Here is an 11,936-nt window from a genome sequence, read left to right on the forward strand (position 1 = left end):
CAAAATGCTAAAAGATGAAGACTTCACTGCACCTCTCGTCTTCTTTAGGTCTTATTTATGAAGAGTTATCTCACTAAGATCAAGCATTACGCACAAATGAAGAGAGGTTCAGTGAGTCTTTAAAAGTCTGCAGATACATTATCCTGTTAAGGACAAATAAACTTGTGTAAAAAAGATCACCAGTCTGTGTCCTGCACTTCCTTTCTTCTTCATAAAACTGTCACAGATAAAGAAGGTTTAAATAACTTAAATGTGAATAAATGTCTCCAGTGTTGCCAGAAGTCAACTCCCACATGCTGAAAATCGAGGGGGATTTTCAGCACGTGGAGAAAATCTAATTAGGGACATTTAGCGGTAATATGGTGCTGGCCCAGAGAGACCCCCAGACTAAATGAGGGCTCTGATGGTGAGCTCTGATAACACCGGAGTCCTGAATGTTTCCGGGTTTGTAAATAAATTTCAATTCTCCACCTTTCAGACACAGCCTTACTTTGTCATCATGTTCACTGTAGGTACTGTTGTGCATGTGTGTAGGGGGTTGTTTTTATGCATGTGTGTTTGCATGTCATACAAGATTGCTAATGAAGGAACTTAAGGTTGTGATTTTGTTTGAAATGTGTGCATTTTTACACAACTGCACTTAGAAATGATGGCTTCCAGCAGTCTAAACATCTATACGGTTAATATTAAAATTTGGTTAATGTTAGTATTGGACATCACAGAAATGTGAATAGAGCGAGACATTGTCACTGTTCTAACCATCATAATGGCTAATAAAAAGTTTATTCCTGCAACTTTCACTACAAGGCTACTCAGCAGCCCCAAACATTCCCACTCAGGAATCTGACTTCAGTGTAAAAGTTTTCAAAAAATGTATTCAGTATTAGCAGAGGGGCTTCTTCTTCTTAAATATAATGTTAATGCTGTTGTGTACCACAGAAACAGTCGTTTTAACTGAAACGCTAAACAGTTTTTTTTTGTTTAACGCCAGGCAAACAAATATCTTTTGAAAAAAAAAAATAGAGTACAGTTGTTGTCGCCTTAAAAAAAAATTGAGACATAAATTTGATCACATACCAGCAGTGTCCTGTACTTTTAAGATTATGAATGGTAAACAGATCCACAAGATGCAGCTTCCTTCAGTGGCAAATCTGCTATCTAGGTAGCTGACCAGCTAGCTAACAAAAGCAGACTATTTACTGTAGCTAGCCAGCTGAAAAGAGAGACTTAACAATATGTCTCACTCTAAGAGTAGCAGAGGAGGAGTTTGTGTGAGAATTTCAACAGCAACAAAAGAACAGTTCAGTTGTGACATGGTTGGTAATATTTGCGTTAAGGAGCTAGCCAGGTAAGAAACAACTGGAGAGTTAGCAGTGTAGCTAAAACACCTACAGTAATGTGTAAAGATTGACTAATACAGCTTTATACTTTTTTATGGCCTTTGTGATGTCTTGTTTTCTCTTCTGGGTGTACCAGTCCTATAAATGGAGGTATTGTATTAAAAAGAATTGAATCAATTTCATGTAGCTGTGGTTGTACCATGTAAAATTGCACAAGCTGGGATATATTGGCTTTTTTTTGTTTTGTTTTGTTTTGTATTCCATCCAGAAATTGAGCAATTTCCTGCTCAATTTATGTGCTGAGTGAATTTCATGCCTCAGTGAGACCTGTCAAAAGCCTATTTCAGATTTCAAAAAATACAAGCATGCAATTGAGAATATACACTTTTTCCCCGTTTTTTTGTTTTGTCTTTTTTTCCCCTGTACACGATTCTTTTTTTGTTGTTGTTGACAACAGCAATTTTTATGCATCCTGTTACATTAAAAGCAAAGATAATTATGCCTCACTGCTTGGAAAAAGCTCACAGTGCAACCCACATCTCCAAGTGCTCGCATTTCCGTTATCAGCCGTCAACCGGCATAACCCTGGTTTGTATTGTAGATAAATCAGAGGGACAGCAGGCCAAATGAAGGACAGGCTGCAGGGATGTGCAGGAAAGCGATTAGGGTTAACAGGATTACTTTAACTGCGTTCGGGTGGATGCAGCTCTTTAAAAAAAAAAAAAAAACGCGTCTGAGAATGGGGAATTTCCTGTCGGGAGACTATTTTTGGAACTTCAGCATTCGGTAGCAGCCGAGCAAAAGGTCTGTTTTCAGAGAGATGGGGGGGGGAAGAAAAAGAAGGGAAAAACGAGAGCTTTTTCTGAGCGTTTTGTCTTTTTTCCATCTACAGAACGATGTGACTGAGGAATGCGGCCCCCTCTTTAAGTCTTCATGTTGTGTATATCATAAACAACCCTCTGAGATTCCCACAGTTCTACAGCAGGGAAAGGAAAGAGCCTGCTCTGTTTGTCTTGTGTTTTCTGCATGCGTGTGCTTGTTTGGAGAGCAACTTTTGCACACAGAGGGAACAATGAGGGACTTTTGTGATGAGTTCAATCAAGTTTGGGGTTTTAGATTGGTCCTCAATGTTTACGTGAGAAAAATCCACACTTAGTAGAGAATAATGCCCAAATTAGGTACAAAAGCAATATTTCTAACTGGTTTGGATTTTGTTTTCCAGATTGGAGAAAGAGCAGAATTCCTGAACAAATCAGCACAGAAAAGGTAGAACTTCTTCATCTAAAAATTGCCTTTTGGTTATCTTTGTTTGATATTAAAATTAGCTTGATGTGAAATGTTTAGGTGTGACATGTTAATGTGAAGGTATATTGTCTCTGCAGCTCTGTGAAGGCGTCTCATTCTCCTGTGGTGTCCAAGATAGACAACCGGCTGGAGCAGTACACCTCAGCTGCTCAGGTCAGTTGTTTAAGGCTATTTATTCATTATTTACAGGGACAAAATGGCACTGGGTGGGTACGAAATCTTGTCTTTTTAATAAAACATGGTTCAGCCACAGCTACAGCTGTCATCCCTGTTTAACCCGGTCGCTATTCGTCTTCGCAGCGAGAGAACAAGGAGTCCAAATCCCCTCGCTCCACCGTGTTGGATCTTCCCGTGGTCACTGACGTACGAAACATTAAGAGCATGTGGGAGAAAGGCAATGTGTTCAGCTCACCTGGAAGTGCTGGAAGCACTTTTAAGGTAAAAGAAAGAAAACTGCAAAAAAATTGTATGTATAGGGTAAGCTGCACAATTGTGATATCCATTTGTTACCAATGAACCTTTTAATTTTGCCACCTCAATTGAAAGCCTGGACAAAGTAGGTGCAAAATTATTCTTGAGTTTCCATGTATCAACACTTTATAGAGCCAGGTTTTGATGCAGTTACAGCTAAAAGAAATTTATGGGATATTACTCTTATCAGCTATGTAAATCCCTTTTACCCTAAAGTAACCATTTTTTTTATATGAAACAAGGAATTCTGGGAAAATTAAAGGAAGATGTTTCAGACCTCCTAGTCAAAACCTGACTTTAGAGACTTAATTTTATCTTTAATTAATTGATTTATTTTTGTATGATTCCTCAAACTCAATTAGATTGAATGAAGTCCATCTGCAAGCGTCACATTTCAAGTATTATTTCAATAAATCTGCTTTCCTGTTCTTGAAGTACAATATGTCCAAAGCATATTTCACTGTAGAGATGGTGTGTTCAGGGTGTTGTGCAGTGTTTTTTAGTTTTCTACCAAACTTTGCATTTTGCTTGATGACTAAGAGCTATAACTGGACAAATTACTTATTGGGTGATTGTAAAAGGCAGGAACATTTCACTTCCCCATCTGTCAAACTTGCATTAGTAACATGATAAAACGCCAAGTCGAAGGAGTGTGAATACTGTTGAATGACTAGTGAGTGCTGCAAATTTGGCTGACCTTTGACCTTGCTCAAACAGGAAGCAGCTGTTATAAAGACGGGCGTGGCAGGCCGCATCAACGACTGGCTGAATAAAACCCCAGAGAGCGGCAAGACGTCAGGAGGGAAGCCAACGGTAGGTCACTGCCAGGAAATATCCTGCATCTCCAGCCCAGCTCAGTGGTTTATAAACCGCATAATTTACACAAGTATGTTAAGAGAGAAATGTTCTAATCAGCTACCTGCTGTGGGTTATGATAACCCACATATTCATTCAAGAGGGACTCCTCTAGTTTCTTGGCATCGGTTACATTATATAACAAAAGATTTTAATCGGAACGATTTTTTTTCTCTTCTTTTGGTCGATCCCTTTTTCTTTTTTTTAATCTTGTTTTGCAAGAGAGCTTTCATCTTGCAACATCTAATCCCTTCCAATAAAAAAGTATCTGACTCTCCCCTCTTCCCTGCAGAACAGACTTTGTTTCAGGGAGCAGAACCGGGTCGTCTTGTCATCTAGTTGGCGCCACCTGGTGGCCACAGATATAGTTGTAATTTCAACATACAGATGGAAATTGTCGACAGCAGTCGGGTGCACTCTGTCATGCAGTTTTAAAAGTTTATGATGATTCAGTGGAGAATTCAATTTTCATTATGCGGTTTGTTGTTAAACACGCTCGGAAAAATTAAATGACCCCTTCCAGATTTTTTCTCCTCCTGCTTTTTTGTCCCACTAAAATGTAGCAGATTAAAAAAATTGGTTTTAAAAGGATGATTTTATGTATTGAGAGTAAAAGATGTGAAAAACAAGTTGATCATATGTGAAAAAATTGCCCCTTTCATTAAATTCAGAGTTATCTGTGATTACCTCAAGGTTGATTAATCATCCATCCAATCCAAAAACCGTCAGTGTGGCTGAAATAAACAGTTCTGCAAAAAAAATAGTGGGCGAAATTTAATAAACCGTGATGTAAAAGACTCATTGGCTATTTTCTTTGTTGGTTATTAGAATTTGCTTAATGGTCTGAAAATGTACGCGCTTACCACACTGCAAAAACACAAAATCTTACCAGGTATTTTCTTTTGTCTAGTTTCTCTTGCAAATATCTTAGTGCACTTAAATATCTTCGTCTAAAACCGAGAACAGAGTTCGAACCTCACAGCAGATTCAAGTAAGATGTGTTGGGTTTGGAATGAGGTTTCCGTTTTTCCACTTCCTCTGAACAAACAAACACTCCTCCAGCTTTCCCTTCCTCCTCGCTCTCCCAGCTATCTGTGCCCTGTTGCTTCAGTCTAAATCAAACAGATCTACAGTTGCCGAGCGCCACAGATAAATCGCTCTGTCTCTGCCTTTTGTTCTCCGATTCACTCCGACAGGACCTGAAACCCGTTGATGTCACCAACAAGAGGAGTCTATGGGAAAACAAAGGCGCCACTCCGACAAAGGTAGCTCCTATTGATCTCCGCTCACTCTGTGTCTTCTTCTAACATGAGCCGGGTGATTAGAGGACCAGATCGGAAAAGGGAAGGGGATAGTGTGGGGGTTGGAAGAAAAATAAGGCTAACAGAGCATTACAACATCCAGATGAAGTCTTAACTATGCCATGAAGTGGTTTGTGGTCTTGGAAAGCTTTCCAGGCTTGTCCTCGGTGTCCAGTTGTTGCTACTCAAGAGAATGTTTCGCTAAAGAGGAGGCGGAGGAGGAAGGAGCCGGAATCTCACGTTATTTTGACCCCGCCGTAGTAGGAATGGAAGTAACAATCACTCGTGTTTGTTTTTGTTTTAAAGAACTCTCACAGCTAGTTGACCTCGGCATGCAATCTGGAATAAGCCTGGAGAGGTAAAGGAGTAATTAATCTGCGTTTCCTTAACACGCCTGTCCTAGAATGACCCCACGCTCTGCTGTCACGCTGTTTTGCTCTCTTGTCACAGACACAGCTGCATTCTGTTCTGCTTTGTTTGGACACTAGTGCTTATTATACTTGTAGTAACAATAAGGAGCCCATGAGTTTCAGGTATTTATTACGGGCGTGATTGGAATTTAGAGCAATAAACAAGAGTCGGGCTCATTGAAAAAGACAAACGCATAAATCAAGCCCAAGTCCGGTCATCTTAACACCCGTAACGAAGCAGATTTCTGCAGGTCCAGATCGCCACTATGACTGGGTGACTGGTGTCCAAACGCAGGATGTTTACACTTTTCATGGGTGGCTTTGTCACGTCACACTGCTCCAGCTTCTGTTGGCCACAAATCACAGACAGCTCTACACTCAGCTTCACTGAATGTTTTGTTGAGAATGTTGGTGAATTTTTACATTTTTATTTGCACCCTTACAGACTTCCTTCTACGATGATCTGAAACATACAGAAACAAATTCTGTAAGACTTTTTTCTGCAGTCTTACAGAAAAAAATCTGCAAGACTGCAAATACTGTCCCAGCATTTTGTTTAAAACTTTTACTGCAGAAAGAAAAGAGTGTGTCTCAAGGATATTCTGCAAAGTGTCTCGGTCAGTTTTTCATACTTGGGCAACAGCAGACCCATCTGCTGTAATGAGTTCTGTGGTCTGGTGGTCCTACGCCGTGGTCTGGGTTGTGGGGAAACGGGGTAGTGGTTAGCGAGCTCATCGCATGATTCGACAGGAGAGGTGGATGTATTTTTGTAATTAGGGTTAGGTATGTTTTATTAAATTTCCATGTCTTTGCTTCTTTATAACCGTAATTTTGTTGTGATTTTTCCAGATGGCAGGCAGAGGAGAGACCAAATCAGTCGCCAACGGTGAGTCTTAGGTAGGCTATATAAGTGTCAGCTTGTTATTACAAGCCTAAAGCGTTTTTGAACAAAACAATTAGTAGTTTCTTTAAAAGATTTTTATTTTTTGTAAGAGCTTTTAGCAAGAATTTTATCGTTTTTATGGCTGTTTTGGAAATTGACGTCCAGTTATCTTGTTAAAGTAGCTATCATTAGCATTTACAGCATGGCTAGCTGAAAAAAATTATAGTGCAGATTAATGTGAGTTTGAAATGACATCCTCTTGACATATAAGCAATATAAGCATCTAAATAAGCTAAAGAAAATAAGTGTAAAGTCTTTGTTGATAAAATGAGATGCTAGCAAAACGTTGTTAGCTGTAGCATTTTTCTACAGGAGGAAAGAAAAAAATGATACAGCTGAAATTGATCTGCTGTTACAGAAAGTTAAAAAAGTAGCTTATATTAGTGCCTAAATATAAGTGAAAATATGTATTTATATTGATATATCAACCATTTAGCAAAAAAGTATTTATGGGAGGGTCTGAAAGAGATTTTCTGGAAGTTAACACCCAAAATAAAAGACGTTTATCCACATGTCACCTTAAAATTAATAGTTAAATTTAGAGCAGTTTTATCTCTATTACCTAAAATTTCGTGCCTCACAAAGGACTAATACATTTTAGTCCTTAGACCTGACCAATCTGGTCAGAGAGCACCAGATTTGTGAAGAGCATTTGCAGAGTGGGCAAGCTGTCACTTTACCCTCTCCAACCAAAGAGGGTTGCAAAGTGCATTGACGTTTTTTTAAAAGTACCACCTTTTCCCAGTTTTCTTACCCTCGAATGTTCACGTGAAGATTAGAGACGTGACCTTTTTGCGACACGTGTTAAATTGTCGACAGAGCTCTGGTTTACACAGCACCGTGTCCTTAAACCGAAAACTGGCCACACCACTGCCCTCCCTGCTGTCTTTTTCCAGGGTGCCATTTGTTTGACTCCACAGCCTTTTAGGATGCCACCTAAACATTGCTTGCTATTTTAAAATCGGATCGCAGCCCCTCTTCCCCCCCCCTCACTTTCCTCTCTTCACTCCAACACCACCTCCGCTCCCCTCCGGCAGTCAGGCAGGCGAGAACTTTGGCCTTGATGGATTCTGTACATGTCGATGTAATGCGCCGCTTGTTCATTGCACGGGGGACAACACACATGCATGCTCCCCTCCTTCCTCCTGCTTCTATAAACACACTCAGCAGCCATTGTGACGCCACTCAAACCTTTTAGCTTTTTCACTCACGCACGGCTCCACTTTTGCTGCTCTAGACCCGATGAGTGTTAGAAGCGGAGCTCCTGCCAGGCCGGTTTTGTCACATTAATGGCTGGTATGTTGCAGATTAGTGCAACCATTTCAGGCCGACTTAGAGGATGACAGAGGATTTGTACAGATTTCGGATTTCTCATCCAGAGCTGGCTGCAGGACCTTGGTGGACGTTTGACGCTGCAAAACACGCACACGTTGGCAGCATATGTGGAAAAATAAGCTTTACTTGAAATGGTTTCATTTTGAAAATATTGCTAGCTCGTCGCGGTTAACATTGCTCATCTAATGGTATCTAATGGTAACCTTTTAACGTTTTCACATTTTATCATGTTACATCCACAAACATCTGTGTATTTTGTAGAGCCTTTAAAGCGATTAAAACAAAGTAGCACATATTTTGGAAAAAATTAAAGTGTCTTTGTATTCACCCTCACTCAAAACTACTTCTATTGTGTCTCTGCCATATTAGCATATCTAGATACTATTCAAAATAACTAAAGAGTAGACATGTTCAATGCAAAGGATTGTTTTTAAAGACTTGGAATATGTTCTCATTGGAATTTAGGTCCAGACTTTGACTGGGCCACTCTAACAAGTGAAAATGCATTGATCTATACCAGGGATCAGCAACCTTTTCAATTCAAAGAGACACTTTTACCCTCACTAACTATGAGAAACATTTGTCTAAAAAGATAGATTCTGTAAATGTATACCAAATTAGATGTTTTTGATTTTGAAAGCTAGTGCAGTTAGACTACATTTTAGTTCTGTTTTCAGATTTTAGGGGGGAAAAACGACTAACTTGTGTAAAGGAAAGCATGATGCTGCCATCACCATCCCCGTGCATTGTGTTCAGGTTGATGTGCAGTTTTTGCATAATTCTTCTCATGCAATCACAGTGACAAGTGTATATTCTCAAAATTGTATGGCTAAAATCTGTTCCAAATATATCAAAATAAAAATCAAAGCACATTAAAAAGAGGAATGCTTGCTCTGGATATAAATCCACGCCACATTCTCCAGATTTTACTTGGCAAAAAAAATTTTAAAATACATATATTATTGTCTTTCTATTTCAAAGTTATGGGTTAAGCTGTCTAAATCGCAACAAAATACGCTGAAGTTTGACCAAATGACTCCTTTTTTCAAGCCGCTGCTTGCGTAATGCTGCCCTCTGAATGGCACATTGACTGCATGTAACTACGTGACTCCAGCTCCTCGCTGTGCTCTTTATTTACTTTGACCCCGCGTGTCTGACGATCGGCCATTAACCCACACCTGTCTGCCACTGATGGACTTGTATCGTGTCTTTCACCAGGTATGGGGCACTAATGTCTTAAAGGAGCCACTAAAGCTGGGGACCACGACAATCCAAGATTCTACCTTTTGAACAATTTTTTCCTAAGAACCAAATGACGACCAGATCCCTAGGAGGAACGACACCACACTGTAATGAAACACCTCCTGCATTTTTGCCAAGTGTAGTACTTTTTGCACAATGGGTTAGGTTCCGAAAATAACAGAGGAGGAGAAAAAAGAAAGAAAAAAAACGCTGTGAAATTTGGACATTTTTAGACCCGAATGAGTTCCCAATCAGCATTTTAGATTTTTAGATTCCTCCACTTTTTAAGTTCCCCCTTTCCAAATAGACGAGTGAAACCAGACCTCTCCCTCTTACAGATTACTTTCCATATCTCCTTAATTCTTTTTTTTTTCTTTTTTAATTTATATTTAAAGAGACGGCTTCACACATCGCTATTTTATACTCGGCAGCCACCTGTTCAGGATAGAAATGTAAGCACTTCTAGATTTTAGCAGATTTCACTTGTATTAATTATGTCTTAATAATAGCAGAGGAAAGGTCTGAGTAATATAAGTTAGCACATGTGACGTTTTGAGTATCATTGTATCATGTATAACATCTCTATGCTCATAGAAGGTATTTTTTGCTTCTTTTTTTTTTTATTTACGATGGAAAACTCTTCACCAACAGACGGTTAATTGTGAAGGTGAAAGGAGTGCTGAATATTCAGAAGGTCATTATGACTTATTATTATCCTTTATGTAATTTTAATTTAAGTTTTAATGTGGTTTATTGTATCTGGCTGTTGTTGTTTTGGGTTTTTTTTTTTTTAAAGCTTTTGAGATCAGTTTATACAGCACTGGGAAAAGTGTTTGCCTCCTTACTGATTTCTCCTGTTTTTTTATTATTATTGTTGTTGTCCCACTTAAATTCCTCACATCAAACACAAATTTAATATCAGACAAAGATAACTTAAATAAAGGTACAAAATGAATTTTCCAGTGATTTTATTTTATTTTTCTTTTTTTTTTTAATTTGGGGGTAAATAACCTCATTCAAACCCAATTGTCCCTGTGCAAAAATTTTATTTTCCCATTTTTATTTCCTTAATTTACAGTGATTAATCCAATTTTTTTTTATTCTGTTTTTACTGTCTGAAGTCTAGAATCAGGAAATCGCCTAAAAAGAACCTGTTTGACAACATGAAGTAGGCTTAAAGATGTCAAAATAAAGTTTAAAAAACTGATGAAAAGAAATTCAGGACCAATTGTGTTTGAATACTCATTACCAGTTACTACAGGGTGTCTGTTAGCTGGTTGGTGTGGAAAGCTTTTTCCCCTTAACACATGAAATCATCTTTTGAAAACTGTTTTTTAAAATGTACTCAGGTTATCGTTGATATTAAAACATTTAAGCGCGACAAAGAGAGAAAAAAAATGGAGCAAGTCTCTAAGGGGGGAAATCCATCACCTCAGTGCTGTGAAAAAAATAAAAAATAAAACAAAAAAATCTTCTTACATTCCTGTTTGAAATGCTCGTGGTGCCTTCGCTGCTTTGAAGCTGTGCTGTGTACGGAAAATGTGCAAAGAAGACCAAGTTTTGTATTCTGTCTTTTACAGTAATCTCTTCCACGCCTCTTCTGCTCGAGCAATGTAACGAGTTAGCAGTTTATGGATATTTACCACTATGTAGAGCCTCTCGCCTTACGATTGCAACGAGAACGTTTCCGGCGCAACAGAAGATGAAAGAATCGCAACAAAGATTCTGTGATTATTTTTTTCATTTTTCTCTCCGAACATGTTGTTATGTAGCTCATATCGTCAGCGTGGCACAAGCTTTGATTAGTACATGAACGGTTTGTCAGGGCATTAAATCGATTAATGTTACTGCTCAACAGTCTGACAATCACATTCCTTTGGCTCCTCAAAAAAGCAGGGAGCTTGACCAAAATATTTTATAAAGAGTGAATTAATGTGACATTTTTTTTTTTTAATACAGTGGTTTTATTGTGCTGTATTTTTTTTTTTTTTTTTTTTTACAATCTTGTGTCCTTTTTTGATGTTTTTTATGCTTTTTCAATTTTTAACCAGGCACTTGTTTGTGTAGCGCCAAGCCTATGCAACACACACACATCTGTACTTGTATCTTATTCTGTATCTCGGTGTCATGAACGTGGATGGATGTTTGTAACATTGTACTGCAACTCAACTGCAACAATAAAGACATTGAGGTATTCCAGTTGAAGTCTCTTTTCATGCCTCACATACGTCTTCCACATTATGTATTTAAGCTTCTCTTTTGTTCATAGCGGCATTTTTTCCCCCTTTGATTTACCTGTAAGCTGTTTTTACAGTGTGTTTACCAAGATTGTGAAATATTCTGTGGATGAAATGGATTGTAAAGCCAGGATTCCTTCACTGTCAGGAAAAGTCTGGAATTTTCTTTGTTTTTTCCAGGTATTGACAATTAGTATACAACATTTTCCATTTCAGGACTTGATGAACCTGAAGAGGTTCAGGTTCATCAAGTCCTTGCTGTCTTCTAACATCTTTTTTTGTCCTATCATTCTAACATTTCTTAAATTTTCTTCTCCCTCTCTTTAATTCTTTCCTTGTACCTCCCTTTTGCCATTTATCCATACCTAGTTTGTTTTTGTTGTCTTTTCTTGTCTTGTCCTTGACATTTTTCAAGTTTTTATGTTCAGTTCCTTTCTTCCTCTGTCTTTCTCTTCCTTGAGTTTTCTTTCCTTTATTTCCTCCCTTCTTTTAGTCCC

The 11,936-nt window shown here is 38.5% G+C and overlaps 1 protein-coding gene across 9 annotated transcripts in view; it reads left to right on the forward strand.

Annotated features, from left to right (window-relative positions):
- Positions 1 to 11,401, forward strand: part of cald1a (caldesmon 1a) — a 62,583-nt gene extending 51,182 nt beyond the window's left edge. For 6 of the 9 annotated variants that reach the window (XM_032589065.1, XM_032589059.1, XM_032589061.1 and 3 more), the window contains 7 exons: positions 2,563 to 2,606; positions 2,723 to 2,798; positions 2,946 to 3,083; positions 3,834 to 3,929; positions 5,168 to 5,236; positions 6,532 to 6,568; positions 9,179 to 11,401. In XM_032589065.1, coding sequence (XP_032444956.1) covers positions 2,563 to 2,606; positions 2,723 to 2,798; positions 2,946 to 3,083; positions 3,834 to 3,929; positions 5,168 to 5,236; positions 6,532 to 6,568; positions 9,179 to 9,192 — 474 coding nt within the window. In that variant the 3' untranslated portion in view covers positions 9,193 to 11,401. Of the gene's footprint in view, positions 1 to 2,562; positions 2,607 to 2,722; positions 2,799 to 2,945; positions 3,084 to 3,833; positions 3,930 to 5,167; positions 5,237 to 5,578; positions 5,631 to 6,531; positions 6,580 to 9,178 lie in introns of all 9 variants that reach the window. The other 3 variants (XR_004342611.1, XR_004342610.1, XM_032589060.1) reach the window with 3 other exon arrangements.
- Positions 11,402 to 11,936: the final 535 nt, after the last annotated feature.

The sequence above is a fragment of the Xiphophorus hellerii genome, chromosome 17 (genome assembly GCF_003331165.1).
Source record: "Xiphophorus hellerii strain 12219 chromosome 17, Xiphophorus_hellerii-4.1, whole genome shotgun sequence".
In the NCBI taxonomy this organism is placed as follows: Eukaryota; Metazoa; Chordata; class Actinopteri; order Cyprinodontiformes; family Poeciliidae; genus Xiphophorus; species Xiphophorus hellerii.